At 45.8% G+C, this 16695-nt stretch overlaps 1 protein-coding gene across 3 annotated transcripts in view; it reads right to left on the reverse strand.

The window, feature by feature from the left end:
• IQGAP2 (IQ motif containing GTPase activating protein 2) overlaps positions 1-16695 on the reverse strand; it is a 251320-nt gene that overhangs the window by 41888 nt on the left and 192737 nt on the right. For all 3 annotated transcript variants that reach the window (XM_050944558.1, XM_050944559.1, XM_050944560.1), the window contains 9 exons: positions 16089-16231; positions 14943-15113; positions 11594-11677; positions 10908-10979; positions 10560-10629; positions 10014-10222; positions 8806-8955; positions 7464-7627; positions 5547-5771 (listed from right to left, as the gene is read on the reverse strand). In XM_050944558.1, the coding sequence (XP_050800515.1) occupies positions 5547-5771; positions 7464-7627; positions 8806-8955; positions 10014-10222; positions 10560-10629; positions 10908-10979; positions 11594-11677; positions 14943-15113; positions 16089-16231 (1288 nt within the window). The remainder of the gene's footprint in view (positions 1-5546; positions 5772-7463; positions 7628-8805; positions 8956-10013; positions 10223-10559; positions 10630-10907; positions 10980-11593; positions 11678-14942; positions 15114-16088; positions 16232-16695) is intronic.

Genomic DNA, 16695 nt, shown 5'->3' on the forward strand with positions numbered 1-16695 from the left:
CCAGCGGTCCGATGTTATTTGGGACCACGCCGGGAGGAAAAAACGAAAGGCGGTTGGAAAATGGGGGGGAAGGATCCGTGGGGAAAACTGTTACTGCGCCCTCGGGCGCACCTTCAAAACGAAGGCTTGGGCCCAGGCGGGGGCTTAGAGGAGCTTTGATTCTGCCCCCCCCGGTTCCCCGAATGTCTACGCCTTCCATTCCTGCCACGGCGCCTATTAAGGTCCTGCCGCTGGCGGAACTGGGGGTATGGCCTGCGCTGCTGTTGCTGCTGTGGCCGGAAGGGTCTGCGCTGCGTTCCCGGCGTGTGCATCCCGAGGGAGCGCATAATGACCCGATTGTCTTTAAGACTTTTGAGTCTGGGGTCTGTCTTTTCTGAAAACAGGCCCTGGCCTTCGAACGGGAGGTCCTGGATGGTGTATTGGAGCTCCGGTGGAAGGCCAGAGACCTGAAGCCAGGAGATACGGCGCATCGTTACCCCCGAGGCGAGGGTGCGGGCAGCCGAGTCTGCAGCGTCCAAAGAGGCCTGCAACGAGGTTCGTGCAACCTTCTTGCCCTCGTCCAGAATGGCCGCAAATTCTTGGCGGGCCTCCTGTGGCAGCAGCTCTTTGAATTTGTCCGCTGCCACCCATGAGTTGAAAGCATATCTGCTGAGAAGGGTTTGCTGATTTGAAACCCTGAGTTGAAGGGCCCCAGCCAAATAGACCTTGCGGCCGAGGAGGTCCATACGTCTGGCCTCCTTGGATTTGGGGGCTGGAGCTTCCTGTCCGTGGCGCTCCCTCTCGTTTACCGACTGCACCACCAGGGAACACGGTGTCGGGTGGACGTGGAGGTACTCGTAGCCCTTGGAGGGGGCCATGTACTTCCTCTCGACGCCCCTCGCCGTAGGGGGGATGGAGGCCGGTGACTGCCAGATTGTATTGGCGTTGGCCTGGATCGTCCTAATGAAGGGTAGGGCGACCCTGGTGGGAGCATCAGATGAGAGGATGGTGACGATGGGGTCCTCGATCTCAGAGACCTCCTCGGCTTGCAAGCTCAGATTCTGCGCTACTCGCCTAAGGAGGTCTTGGTGTGCCCTGAGATCTAGCGGAGGAGGGCTACTGGAGGAAGTGCCAGCCACCGCTTCGTCGGGGGAGGAGGATGAGGAGACCCCTGGCAAGAAAGTGTCCAGTGGGGGGTCCCCCTCAGCCCTCGCCTCTGACTCAGGAGCAAGACCAGGGTCTTGCTGCTTCGATCCTTCCTCTCCATCAGGGGAGGGAGGGGGGCGAGACAACGAAGCCTCTGGCATCCTGTGCTCCGCCGTTGCGGGCCTAGCAGGAAGCTGTTGGGGGCCCTGGGCTTGATGGTATGCCCAGGGTGTCCAAAACCCCCACTGCTGCGGACCCTGGTCCTGTTGCGGAGGGTCTTGAAATAATGCCGCCTGCCTGTCGGTGCCCAGCGCATACACGCTGTCCGCTTGAGACGACACTGACGGCTGTCTAGAAGGCCATGGCGGGGCCGACCGCGGCTGATAAGCGTCTGCGCGGTTCGGCACCGAAGATCTTCTCGGTGCCGGGGATTGGTACCGGGAGTCATAGCGGCGCCGGGATCGGGACCGGGTTCTGTCTCGGTGCCGGGATCTGGATCGGTACCGGCCGCTGCTTCGGTGCGGGGATCGGGACCGGGACCTGCCACCGACGCGGTGCCGGGAGGTCGACCGGGACCGGGACCTGCCACCAGCTCGGTGCCGGGAGGTCGACCGGCGCGGTGAGTGACGGCGAGACTGGCTCCTAGAGTCACGGTGCCGGTATCGACGGCAGGAGTCAGACCGCGACCGTCTGGAGGTCGATCGGTACCGCCGAGGGGAGCGGTGCCGGGACTGCGAGCGGCGGCGGGATCTCGAGCGACCGTGGCGTCGGGACCTCGATCGCGAGCGCGAGTCCCGAGACGGTGCCGTCATCATGGGCTTGCCCCTAGATGCTACCCGCACCGGAGGTACCGGGGGTGGTGGCTGAGTAGACTCAGTCAGGGCGATAAGGTCCCGTGCCGAGGCGAAGGTCTCCGGAGTGGATGGGACCAATAGCTCAACCCCAGATCTTATGGGGGAGCTTGGCGGTACCGGACTCAACGGACCCACCGGGCCCGGAGTCGACGGTGCCGGTAGCGCCGCGGCCGATGTTGATGCCGGGCGCTCCATTCGGGTCTGCCTGGCTGGAGTAGCAGACGTTGATGGTCTCGCTTCCGCGGTCGGTGCCGGGGAGTCTTTCCGGTGCCGGTGCGATCCGGTGCCGGCGTCGAGATCACGGCCTGTGAATCTGCTGGGTCAAGTGCCGCCTCCATTAGGAGAGTCCTGAGTCTCTGGTCTCTCTCCTTCTTTGTCCTGGGCTTAAAAGCCTTGCAAATGCGGCACTTGTCCGACCTGTGCGATTCCCCCAGGCACTTTAGACACGCGTCGTGGGGGTCGCTGGTTGGCATAGGCTTTTTACAGGCCGCACACTGCTTAAAGCCCGGCGAACCAGGCATGAGCCCGGTGCCGGGAAGGGCTACAGCCCAGACCGGCGAACAACTATATACAAATACTATTTACACTACAACTAATTAACTAACTATACTTAACGACTAACTAACAACTGTAACAATAACGGTAGTTAACAAGAAGAGCTAGGGACGTGGAGGACAGCTATGCCGCGCTCCACAGTTCCAACGACCGACACGGCGGTAAGAAGGAACTGAGGAGCGGGTGGGCCGGCAAGGGTATATATCGAGCCTCATGGTGGCGCCACTCCAGGGGGCGACCTGCCGGCCCACTGGAGTTGCTAGGGTAAAAAGTTTCCGACGAACGTGCACGCGTGGCGCGCACACCTAACTGGAATGGATGTGAGCAATCACTCGAAGAAGAATTAATGTAAATGGGGTGGGGTGGTTAGGTTCCAGGGAATTTTTTTTTGCCAGACAAGAGACATTTACATATACAGTATAAATTTTAAAGAATTTTAAACAGTTTAATATTGTACACAGCAATGAATAATTGTGAAGCTTGGTTGAGGTGGGTGAAATATTTCCCAGGGAATGCCTTGCAGCTAAATGATGAACTAGCAATTGGCTGAGCCCTCAAGGGATAATACGCTGTGGTTAATGTAGCCTCACACTCTATAAGGCAGCATGGACTGAGGCAGGAGGGAGGAAAGACAATGGATGCAAGGCAGTAGCTGCAAACTCTTCCCTACAAAAACTGAACATGATGAACCCACGCTATCCAGCTGGAGCGCACCACTCCCTCCTCCTGACAGCACATGCATGGCTGCACAGGTGCCGACTTTCCAAAGTGCATGACAGACAGAGAGGGGGATGTACGTACGTGCATTACCCCTTTAAGTACGCTGATCCCACTTCAAGTACGTTGCCCTTAAGCGGATCAGCCACTTCAGACAGGACATAACAGCTTCCAGCAAGCTCCCTCCTTTCTGTACCTCTCCTCCGCTTTGTGGAGCGGGGGCACGGCAGGGGGAGCAGAAGCAGGGGGAATTTAGGGGAGCTGATGGGGGGGCTTCTGCCCCCCCGGTTCTAATCCCCACAAGGAGGGGCTGCTCTTCCAGAGAATCCTGCAAACAGTGGACAAAGCAGGCAGCTGCCAAACACTGTTATAAGGGAGCATTGCGCAACTTTAAACGAGCTTGTTCCCTAATAGATCAGCAACTTAACAACACTGTCCCAGTTAACGTTGTTTTGTTGTTAAGTGAGGAGTTACTGTATTATTATTCTAGTGTGAGGGTTCTTATGTACTAGCTCAGGGGTCGGCAACCTTTCAGAAATGGTGTGCTGAGTTTTCACTTATTCACTTTAACTTAAAGTTTCGTATGCCGGTAATACATTTTAATGTTTTTAGAAGGTCTCTCTCTAAGTCTATATTATATAACTAAACTATTGTTGTATGTAAAGTAAACAAGGTTTTCAAAATGTTTAAGAAGCTTAATTTAAAATTAAATTAAAATGCTAATCTTACGCGGCTGGCCCACCTCATCCCACTACCAGCCTGGGGTTCCGTTCACCTAGTTTGGCAGCGGGCTGAGCGGGGCTTGTGGGACCCCGGCTGGTAAGGGGCCAGCAGCTGGGACCCCAGACCAGCAGCGGACTGAATGGGGCTGGCAGCTGGGACCCCAGACCAGGGGTGCAGGTGGGAATGTGAAGGGGGGGTGAAGGAACTCCCGTTTGGTGCTCACGGTGGGAGTGGGGATGTGGGAGGGTGCAAGAGTCAAGGCATGGGGTGGCGGGCTAGGCACAGGTGGGGGGTGCAGGAGTCAGAACGGGGGCTGGCAGTGTGTGAGGGGATGCAGGAGTCAGGGTGTGGGATGGCTGGGTATGTGTGGGGGTGCAGAAGTCAGGGCTGGGTGTGTGGAAGGGGTGTAGGGGCAGGGCAGAGGGCTGAGTGTGTGCAAGATGTGCAGGGGGTCAAGGCAGAGGGTTGGGTGTGTGTGGGGGGGGGTCTCAGAGGTCAGAGCAGAGGGTTGGGGCGCTCAGCGAGGGCTGGAGTGCTCCCAGCACCCTGCCATGAGCGGCTCACAGCAGGGGGCTGGAGGGGATATGCCCGATTTCTCCCCCCTTTCCCCAGAGCCCCGTCTGTCCCCACCTCTTCTCTGCCTCCTCCCTGGAGTAGCGAGGATGCTGTGGCTCCGCTCCCCGTACTCCTCCCCCTCACAAGGGCGATCAGCTGATTGGCGCAGGGAAGGAGGGGCAGGAAGGCACCACACTGGGGGAAGAAGTGGGGGAGAGTGGAGCTTGGCTGCTGGCAAGACCAAGCTTCTGCCTTCTGCTCCCGCAGGAGAAAGCAGTGGGCGGAGGGGCTGAGTGGGGCCGGGATCCCAGCAGGTAGCAGCGTGCCATTAAAAATTGGCTCACGTGCCGTCTTTGGCATGCGTGCCGCAGATTGCCAATCCCTGTACTAGCTTGTGTGCTGAGAGGAAGGATAGTCCAAAGGTTAGGGCATTAGCTTAGAAGTTGGGAGACCTGGTTCAGTTCCCTGCTCAGTCACAGATTTCCCTTGTGACCTTGGGCAAGTCAGTCTCTCTGTCCCTCAGTTCCCCATGTGTAAAATCCTCATGGGGTGTTGTGAGGTGCTCATATATTAAAGTGATGGGGTACTTTAGATAGAGAAGTGTTATAAGTTAGTCCATCATTGGGGTTCCAATCCTTCAGTCAGAACTGCAAGCACTGGCTCTCTGTACCATTGCAAAGCTCCACTGAAGTCAATGAGGCTCTGTAATGGTGCTGAGGTCCATGCCAGCAGATCTGAACGCAGGTTCTGGGAGTAAATTTATAAGCTACTTCATAGAGGAATCTACTATGCTATAAAATAACAGTACTAATAAGAATCACACCTCAGCAAAAAGAATCATTAAGTCTCATTATATTACAGTGAACTGGAGTATCACAAGCATACACCCAAGATGCATCTTCATGGTTGCTTGCAGAAGAGAAGAAAAAGCTTCACGCAATGACAAAAGGATCTGACATGAGGAATCACTCAAATATTAACTGAATGAAGATGAACTATTCTATTTTTTCCACTTACCTGGCCTCTCCAGTCTGCGTTTCCAACTGGTTTACCCATGCCTTGTACACTTCCACAGGGCTAGTGTTGATGAGGAGGGATTTGTCATCCATGATTTCCTTCACTACTGGGGCCAACAGCTGACGCAGCGAGTTCTGTCCACGAGCACCTCTATTAAAGCTGACAACCATCTTAATGACAGTAGGGTTTCCAGTGACTATATCCTGTATCTGGTCTACTTTGGAACTGCATTAAAAACAAAACAGTCCTTAACTGTACTGTAACCAATTTTCAGTTGTTTTTTTTTAATATACAAGTTTCAAAGGTTAGAAAAATTGACAAGTTTCTAACTGGTTCTGTATTGATTAAAATCAACGTAACCCTCCAATTTATGGATATTTATATCAAAATAGAAATAGCTTTTATAGAAAAATCACTAATCCATGAAACGTAATAAAGATTAAAATATGGAAGTGGCAGGAATTCATAATAATTCCAATTAGTACCATATTTACTGTATATACTCGATCATAAGCCGGTTTGTTTATAAGCCGACCACCTGCCCTGCTCAAGATGGATAAGTAAAAATAGAAATTTTTTTATGACCCGTTCATAAACCGACCCTATAATTCAGGGGTCAGCAAACTTTGGCTCCCAGGCCATCAGGATAAGCCACTGGTGGGCTGAGATGGTTTGTTTACCTCGAGCATCTGCAGGCACGGAGGTAAACCTAAGTAAAGAAAGTGTCCCGGCCTGCCAGAGGCTTAACCTGATGGGCCGGGACAGCAACTGGTGGGGAAATTTAGGGTTGGGAGAAGCTAGGGGTCGGGGAGTAACCCCTGTGACACCCCTCAAATGACCCCATCCCTAGCCTGAGACCCCCAGACTCTCCCCATCCCATCCCTTCCCACCTTAGCTGGGGCAGGCAAGGGGAGGATGCCTCTGGCCTGGTTGGAGTTGCTCCAGCAGGCTGGGCAGCGCAGGCGCAGCTGCAGCCTGCCAGCCCTGGAGCTGCAGCTGCTTTGGAGGCTGTGGGGAGAGCAGTGTGGCAAGAAGCAGACACACTCTGACCCCACTTCTTCCATTCTGGCCTGCTGGTTGTGCTCCCTCTCCTTGCTCCCTCCGTTGGGGAGGAGGGGCTGCATCTCACCTCTCCCTCTCTATACCTGTTCATAAGCCGATCCCCTTCTCTGATGCTACCCTTTTTTACTAAAAAAAATTCAGCTTATGAACAAGTATATACGGTAAGTCCAGTTCTGGGAACAATTTAAGCACATGCCTTCAGTGATTTGCTAATATGGGCCTTATTGATTACAATCTATCACAGGATGATCCCTCTGCTTATGACACATTTACAAATTACATTTGTGAAGAAAAATAAAAGCTCTGAAACTCAACTGCATATTCAAACAAAAAGCAGGAACAAAGAAGCCAAAATAATTGTACTTTTAGTACCCCTCTACCCTGATATAATGTGATCCGATATAACACGAATTCGGACATAACACGGTAAAGCAGCACTCGGGGGGGGGTGCAGGGCTGTGCATTCCAGCGGATCAAAGCAAGTTCGATATAACGCAGTTTCACCTGTAACATGGTAAGCTTTTTTTGGCTCCCGAGGACAGCGTTATATTGGGGTAGAGGTGTACATGCAAGTATTTACCTTCAAGATTAAGTAAAAATTTAAGATTATGCAGACTTTGCATCTCTACCAGAGAGAGACAGCCTCCCTGAATCTAAGGTATAAAACATTTATAACCTTCTCAGTCAATTTATTAAGTTCCACTGATATAAGACTTTAATTTCCCCACTGACAAATAAAAATATGATTCGACATCAAATGAAAAGCAAGTTTAAGAATGCAGTTCAAAGAAAATGTCAAAGCCTAACAGATAGGATATCTTCAGAGGAATGGAGGGTTCTAGTCAATGTACATACTTTATCTCCTCTTCTAGAGCAGTTTTAAAGAGCTTGAGAAGTAGGTATTCTTCTCGCTGATTGGAAGCATAGTTGTACAGAGTAAAAATGACTGTATCCATGAACTTTGTTGACTTGTTCTGAGGCATCTGGAAAATCAGCTTAGCCAGATACATGGGATTAGTCTAGGAAAGAAACATTATGGAGGGTGATCTGTATATTGCTAAAATGATAAGTTGTCCCACTACCTGCACAAGCCTTAAGGAGTCTTCTCACCTTCGAATGGACACGCATAACTTTCATTAAACACTAATGAAAGTTATGTTTGCATGGTTAAGGCTATACCTTCTCATAGCTGTCACTATTAAAAGCTTCACATTTATGCTTTTGGCCTAACTTTAATGCAGCATTCACTATACTGAGCATTAGGCTATTGTAACACTAAACCTGGGGAATAATGTGAATGCCACAGTGGTAGTTGGTACTTGCAAATGACAATTGTAAGTATTTTAATGGCTACCTCCCTAAGTTCTGTACTCCATGCACTACCTCCACAAACGGAAAGCCAAGTGAAGCCAGTACTAAATATTTATCACTAGTCCTTATTATGATACTTTTGTATTTTTTTAAAAAAAATACAAAACAACCTACCTGAAAAATAACTTCCTTTGAGTTAAAAGGACACTGAGGAGGGGTTAGCCATACATCTCTCCCCTCCCCTCCCCCCACAAATGAAAGTGGGGTAGGGAAACAATCTTTCCCTGTACAAATAAGCCTTCTAAAGAAACTTACCCAAAGTCAGACGGAAGAAGACCAATACACAAAAATAGACACATTACATAATAAAATGTCAATCATGCAGTAGCTTTTTTCCCCTACATACAATACAGAAAGTAATTTCAGTATTTTTAAACTTGAAAGATAATGTGGAAGAAAATGATTTTTCCTGCTCAGATTTGAACTATGCATCCAAACTGACTTGACAGGATGGAGGTGGAGGGAGAAAAGGAAAAGACATAAAACCAAGCAGGCCTAAAAGAGTTGGGAATTCAAAATAATTTCAAGTATGGGAACAGCAACGAATTATCTCTTGCACAATTTAAGGCCAACAGAGCTGTTTTCTATTGGGGAAACAAATGTAAACTATACAGTATTAATTGTCAAGCCTGTTTAAAATCAAGCATCCAGCGAACAAAACTTGCTGGCTGTGCTCAGCTGTGGTCTGTAGTAACTGTATTTACTGTATACTACATCTGCAAAGAACTCTCTCCTCATTCTCATTAGAACAAGAAACAAATACACTTTAAAGTTTTCCTGAACACAAGCCATTTGGGGGCAAATTAATCCCTACATTAGGACTTACCTGCAAAAGGTAAAACAGGTGTTGATAGGCTTCCAGCTGTTTCCTCCTCTCTTTGCTCAAGCCTTTGATGCCCTGTTTGTCACCTGTCACCATCTCTTCCACCTGATTTTTGCTTTTTTTGTTTAGCTTCTTGCTGTGCAGTACCACATCCTACAGACACAAGTGAGCCATTATATATATTCACACAGAAATATAAAGCAATATGGTACACTGCCATTTTTCAATCATCTTAAATAGGATGTTTCTACATTGGTCTATTCATTAAAAGATGTTAATGTCAACCCCTTTTTATATTGAGGCCCAATATAGCACATTAACTAGACAATATTGTTCATGACTACATCATTTTACTCATGATGAGAGTTTTATTTAGATTTATAAAAAGGCAAAACATCAAGCTCTGAGTGCCATCTCAGATCAGTTAAAATTCACAAGAAAAATATACTAGACTGTCTAAACACAGTCCCTACCCTTAACTCCTATGCTCAATCAAATCTGGCTCCAAAACATAAGTTTTGGCATGTCAACAACAACCCAGTGTAATCCTATCATCGCATCCCCTTCCCAAGCAGTGGGAAAAATTTACTGCTGGATAGAATTTCAGTGTGGACTAAATGATAATTGTCAGGGTACCTCAAGCTCACATACAGGCTTTTGACAACTAACAAGAGCAAACTCTTTACAATGAGTTTTAAAATTGGAAGTCAGATTTGTTCTATTGTTAGAAAGCTGCTTAAAAACCATAAAGAATGACCTCATGCTTTTGGGTAATACTGCTGCCCATGTCTATCATAATAAAAACACCTGGTATTCAGTGAGATGTGAAGTAATACAGTACAGGAACTAAACAACGTCTACTTCTGCTCCCCATTGCAGCACTGATACTTTAAGAAAAGCTAACTGGCAGGCAATAAAGTGGAAGAACAGAAGGAAGCGACCGTGTGCCATTAACTATTCCAAAGAACACCAGTCCTCAATGATTTAAGACCATTCCTAGGTCAATTCTCACCAAAAGCTCTTTCTACAGCACAGCTACTTCTTACATAGGTTTTATTGACCGTGGTTCATCTTGGCATACGCTAAACAAGAAAAAAGGCAACTGCTTCACTCCCCAAGAACATCCTAACTGATCTTGCATTCCTTCAGCACACAAACCTCCACTGCCTTTAGTGCATTCTATAGAAATAGTTTGAACAAAGCCTGCTCACCTGTAGAGAGATCCTGTTCTTCACCAGCAGCCCAATCTTTATATCCATCAAGTTCAAGTCTTTCTCCAGCTGTTGATTGGATCGGATTTTTGTAACCACCTCCTCTCTTAACCTTGTTACTTCTAGTTCTTCCTGAAAGTCTAAGTCACTTTGGTCCAGGAGGTAAGCAAATTTGCGCAAGACGTTCAAGGGTGGATTTTCAGCACCAACTGCAGTTAAAGGTAAATGAGCTCATATTAGATATTTTATTTGCTTGGTCTGACATGCACAGACACAGAATATCAGTGTTTAAAATTCTTTTGTACCTTTTGTACATAGTGACATCTATGGTCAGAATGCCAAACTGCAGAAAGGAGTGTGTCATTGAGAGCAAGAGTAGAATATTTTGTGTAACCAGAACTATGTGTAGTAGTTCTATATAAATGTATTAACCGTTTAACAAATGTTAGTATGCAAGACTCAGGTATGAGAAATCACAACCGAACACTTATTCTAAAAATGGTTTCCCCACCAGTTTACACTCAAATGTTTATCACCAGCACTTACTCAGTGTTCTGTAGTCATCTCTAGCTTTGTTTGCCCTAAGAAATGCTTGTATTTTCACAATTTCTTCATTCTGGAAAAAAGACCAAAGACTAAACACTTTAGAAAGCATTGAACAGGAAACCTCAAATAACAGGTCATGTTCTATGAAGAGAGATAATGAAGAATACTATAGACATCTACCAAACACTGGTATAATTAGAAAAAAAGTTTTAATGTCTTTACAGTTATAATGTATTCTGTTAAGAGCCATATGGGAGAACCTACAGTATCTGTAACTTCAAGAAATACATGCATTACTACTACATTAGTTCTCTTCTCAAAAGGGGATGGGGTAGAGAAATGCCTTACATGATCCTTGAAATACTGCAGCCGTTTCTTGTATGCCTTCCTCGCTAGCCACATTTTGACCCATGACTGAATCTAAAAGTCAAATAAAAACTTAAGAGGAATTGTAGGAGAACTAAGAAAAACTAATTTTATCTGGGTCTTTTAAAAAAGGTTAGATGCTTGACTGACCCATCAGTTGCATAGCACACAACTTCAGCGAAGTCAATGGAGTCACATGCACACCTGACGGGATGATTGGGCTCTGTGATCTAATGGCCAGAACACTGGACTAGCCAGTGGGACTGGGACTCAGAAGACCTGGGTTTGATTCCTGGCTTTGCCACCGGTCTGTTGGGTGACCTTGGCCAAGCCACATTCATCTCTCTGAGCCTTTGCTTCCCAGGGTATAAAATGGAGATAATGACATGACCTCCTTTTTGCAAATAATCATACTTGACAGCCTCTGGCTTTTAATGGAAGACTCATGGTATTAATCAAAAGGCAGATTTCTTGAATTACTAGCTGCTGTCAGAACTTTGAGCCTGCCATGTAATGCCCAGCGGAATAGGAATACTTGCAGTTTTACTGCAGCAGACCCTCTCCCTAGATTCCTTGGGCTTTCAAGTGTTTGGATTCCCCCAACAAGCAGGAAACGTCATTATCCACAGAGCAAACCCTAATTCCACTCATCATAGATGGAAGTTTACCTTGACGATAGCAGCAACATTGCCTTGAAGCACCCGCAACCTGTCAGTGTAGCTTTTCCTTTGTTTATATCCCTTCCAGGAAGCCTATTTTGAAAAGCAGGTTAGTAGTGTGACCATTAGTTTCACTATGCATATACTTGGAAAATCAAGTTTATAGATCTTGTTCCACAGAGAAATTGCTGTTCAATTTAAAGGCGATGAGAAAACATGACTGAGGCACATCTGTACTTTACACCTTTTTACAAGCCCTCATCCACTCCTGTGGCATCAACATTCACCTCTAAGCTGATGACTCGTAAATCCATCACTCCATTCCTGACCCAGGACGTCAGCCTCGGTGTCACTCAGGCCTGAAGCCTCTCAGTCCAGTGCTCTGCATGCCATTTTTGATTGCAGACTCTAAGCCTGCACCTCTAGGCAGTTTCCAAATCTTGTCTCCTCTTGTTCCATGGTGTCACAGAGCTGCCCTATCCTCTGTCTATACTAGTATAACTTTGTCCAGGCCCCCTTCATCACCAGTCTCGACTATGTGACCTCCTTCCCTTTCTGGCCTTCCTGGCATCCATTGTCAGATTCTCAGGACCATTCAAAACCCAGTTAACACTTTCTTGCCTTTTCTGATCACACTACCCTCAAATTTTTTCATCTGTCTCCCAGTTCTCTATCCCATCAAACACCAGTGCTGGTCCCTGCTTTTAAAGACCCTGCCAATCTAGTTCCTCCCTCCTTACCCACTCATCTTATTGTGTTGCCCGTTTTACCAATGATGCCAACCTCTCTCATCAGCCTGTTTGCTTCTCTCACAAGCCATTTGGACTTCACTTCTCCTAACACTCCAATAACCATTTTTATTGGGATGCCCACAGGAAGTTGACATCTGGCTAGGGATACAGCCGGCGGGGACTTGCAACATTTATCTTATGTTGCTTGTATAAACGCATGTTTTATTACCACTTCCTACATCCTCCATCTAGTTTCTAAGGATAGTTACACATACTTGCTGAATCTGGTCTTGGAGGATTCCTTCCCAAAGAGCTTGCAATTTTTTGTACTGGCTCTGTAAAGTACCTACCACAAGGGAGTCCCAATCTTAATAAAGCCTTTCACATCACCATAACATATTTTACTAATAATCTGTAGTAGCAGCAAAAATACGTTTTGATTCATTGCAGTATGCACCCATTCTAGAAAAAAACATTTTTTAAAAACTGAACTTTAATGCTAAAAAATTCAAGCTTATTGAGCAAGTCTACTATTATAGTATATGCAGGAATAGTGTAACAATACTGGTCTACAATTTTTGAGAAGTCGTCTGCTTCAGAGATAAAATGTGCTATTTATTATGTATTTTGATGTGCTGAATTCAAATATGACAATTAAAACAACTGATTGGCTACTGTTTCTAAGATATTTAAGTTTTTACATTTTATGTCTATGTCTATTGTGTAGATAGTAGAGTTTTAATCATAAATTGTAAACCTAGGTCTTTTCATGTGTTTATGGTTGCTTTACATGATAATATTTCATCTGTCTTGTTTATGTAACACTTTAAAAATCAGCAAAAGGGTTATATAACTAAAAATTATTATGAAACAAAAGGCAAAAAACTATTATGTACATAGTTTAGTCCTATTCAGTGTCTACTCGGCGCTTCTTGGCTTGTCTCTTGTATTCATTAAATGGAGCATCTCTTGTCACTGTCCAGCAACAGTCTGCAAGCATTGATGGGCTCCATTTGCCCCGATAGCCTGCCAGGAGATTCCACTGCTGTAGTCTGGAGCCCAACAGCTCTGCCTTACTCTTGGATAGTTCCAAATCCCTGACAAGGTCATACAGTTCACCTTGTGTTATGAGGTGTGGTTCAGAAGAGGAGGATGGGAGAAAATGTGGGTCCTGAGACACTGATGGTTTAGGACCAGAAGTTTCATCCTCTTCCTCATCTACTCAAGTGAGAATGATTCTGGTGCATCAGGAACCGGCAGTCCTTCTCTGTGGGGTACTGGGCGTATAGCTGATGGAATGTTTGGATAATGCACAGTCCACTTCTTCTTCTTTGACACACCTTTCCCAACTGGAGGCACCATGCAGAAGTAACAATTGCTGGTATGATCTGTTGGCTCTCTCCAAATCATTGGCACTGCAAAAGGCATAGATTTCCTTTTCCTGTTCAACCACTGGCGAAGATTTGTTGCACAAGTGTTGCAGCATATGTGTGGGGCCCACCTCTTGTCCTGATCTCCAATTTTGCAGCCAAAAGAAAGGTGATAGGCTTTCTTAACCATAGTGGTTATACTGCGCTTTTGTGATGCAAAAGTCACTTCACCACAAACATAGCAGAAGTTATCTGCACTGTTCACACAAGTACGAGGCATCTCTGCTCACTTTGGCTAAACAGAAAAGTGTCCCTTTGCAAAATCAAACACTGACCAATAAGAGAGCACGACACTGTATGATTTCTAGAGCTGATATAGGGCAATTTGTTCAGCAGAGTGATGTAAGCTTCGTTATGATTGCATCTTCTAGGAATAACATGATGCAATTCATATCATGTATGATGCAATACCAGCTTCAGATTGCATCATTCATTGTTTTTGCCTAAAAAGCAAGTACTGTCCAAACCCAGTCAGATTTATTCATAGATCCAGTCAAAGATGTATTTTAGTCATTTCTGGTTTAAACTGAGATCCTTTCCCTTTATAACTCACTTAGCCTCCGCCATTCCCAAGTCAAGGGTCGTATATACTGATCCAATAGCATATCTTGAAAACTAGAGCCAATCAATAATTTTAAGCATAATTTTCGTCCTCAGTGACCCAGAATTAGTAAAGTTGGACTACATTTATTTCAGAAGCATTTTGGCTGTAGAGCAGTGTTATACGAGCATTTGCTTCGTAAAGCAGAAGCAAACTGCTTCTGACTGGGGGAGAGCAGAGAAAGGAATGCATTTCCTGAGTGAACCATGCCTTGGCAGAGAACTAGAGCTTCAATTACCTTCCATCCTCCTACTCTTTTCTTGCACCCCTATTTAAATATGCTCAGGAAGAAGCTAGTGGTAAGAATCACCAGGCTTCTCCAACTGGCCTGTTCTATACTAGAGCTATACATGATCTATAGCCATTGTAAACTGGAGTTTTGTCAGTTTAAAACACAAAGCATTTCTTTCACTGAGCACACGGACCTGTGTTTGTACAACAATACAGTTCTGTAAATAACAAATGCCACAAGAAGTCCTTTCTGGAAAAGAAGGTAGGAAGATAACACACACCCAAAAGGTCATACAGAGTGTCACATGTGAAAAGCTACTAACACCCAGAAGAAGTGACTGTGCCTTTATATTACACAGCAATACCTGTATTTTGATCACAGATGGTTCCTGTTTTTGGAGGAATCCTTTTCTCTCCTCATAACTTTTTCTGACTAGGAATCCCCTTGCTAGGGCTTGCAGCTGAAGAATCAGGTTTTCATTAGCGAACCACAGCTGCTCTCGATTGTAATCTGCTGTAACTTGCCCAACAATAGTCTAGTAAGAGATCATGTAAAAAGTGTTTAACAAGCAATGAAGCAAAGCGGAAGGCAAACCATTTCAGAATTTGGATTCCATTCTCTCCATCCATACCCATTATGAAAACCCCTTCGATTTACTCCACACATTTTTAACCACTCACAGAATTGAGAACCACAATGTTATTACCATCATTTGTTCAAAGGAGGACCGAACTCCCTTCAGACCACATCAACAATAAGCTGAAAGGACAGGTTTTAGCCATTACAAAGCTTTTCATACCAGGGGGCAGAGGTCTTTGCTTTTGCAATACTACCAATTCCTATTAACTCAAGAGCAAGAAGCCCGGAGTCTAAAAACGAACCCATACATCTGTGTGAAAATGCTTATTTTAGGATTTCTAAGTTTCAGAATGACGTGAAAAAAAATTCTTGTAGAGTACAATATGCAACACAGTACTATAACTGACCAAGCATGATTACATAGACTTGGAAGATTATTCAAAAGCAGATTTAAGGGTACTTATGATTGTATGATATGGGCCAAAGTGAGATGCTTCTCAGTTGTCAGCTCCCTTCCAAGGGTTTGAATAAACTAAGATTAAGTTCTACTGTATTTGGGGAAATGAACAGCCTAAACCAAAGTCCAATTAGATAATTCTCTCTTTTCCTTTGTACTTTTAAGACCCTAAAAATCTTGACATAACCACTTTCTTTGTATTCAACAGTGTTAAACCACTCACTTCTGTGTTTATGTTGCAGTTGCAGCAACAAGGAATCCTGTAGCACCTTACAGACTAACAGAGGTTTTGGAGCATGAGCTTTCGTGGGTGAATACCCACTTCATCGGATGCATGTAGTGGAAATTTCCAGGGGCAGGTGTATATATGCAAGCAAGAAGCAGGCTAGAGATAATGAGGTTAGTTCAATCAGGGAGGATGAGGCCCTCTTCTAGCAGTTGTATGCAGTCATTTTGAGCATGCTAGCACTCTACCTGTATTTCTTCACTGGTTAGCCAAGAAGTCTTTGGTATAAACCCTTCAGGCGGAACAAAGGTACTCTCTCCAGTTTCCACATTATAATAATAATCATATCTATTCTTCATTATAAGTTTGAGCCATGGACCTTCACTAGAATCTAAAAGCAATATATGTATACTGTTAGTTTACATTTAGGAGCCTTAATACATTTATAAAAAGTTGTCTCCCCTTCCCCTCCACCTCTCCTCCCTGCCAAAGAATGTTTTCAATTATTTTACATATATGAAAAAGTTAGCACAATTATTGATCTACCCTAAACTAGGAAAATTTTGCAAAAATATCCTGTGTGACAAAGTTCCTCCTCTACCTTGGTGGGTCCTGTGCTTATTGGCAGATTGGCTCACCTCAGTGATGTTCCCCACCGTCTGGATCATCTCCTCCTGTGTCTGATCAGGAGTTGGGAGGTTTGGGGGGAACCCAGGCCCGCCCTCTACTCCGGGTTCCAGCCCAGGACCCTGTGGATTGCAGCAGTCTATAGTGCCTCTTGTAACAGCTGCATGACAGTTACAACTCCCTGGGCCACTTCCCCATGGCCTCCTTCAAACACCTTCTTTATCCTCA

This window comes from Gopherus flavomarginatus, chromosome 3 (genome assembly GCF_025201925.1).
Source record: "Gopherus flavomarginatus isolate rGopFla2 chromosome 3, rGopFla2.mat.asm, whole genome shotgun sequence".
In the NCBI taxonomy this organism is placed as follows: domain Eukaryota; kingdom Metazoa; phylum Chordata; order Testudines; family Testudinidae; genus Gopherus; species Gopherus flavomarginatus.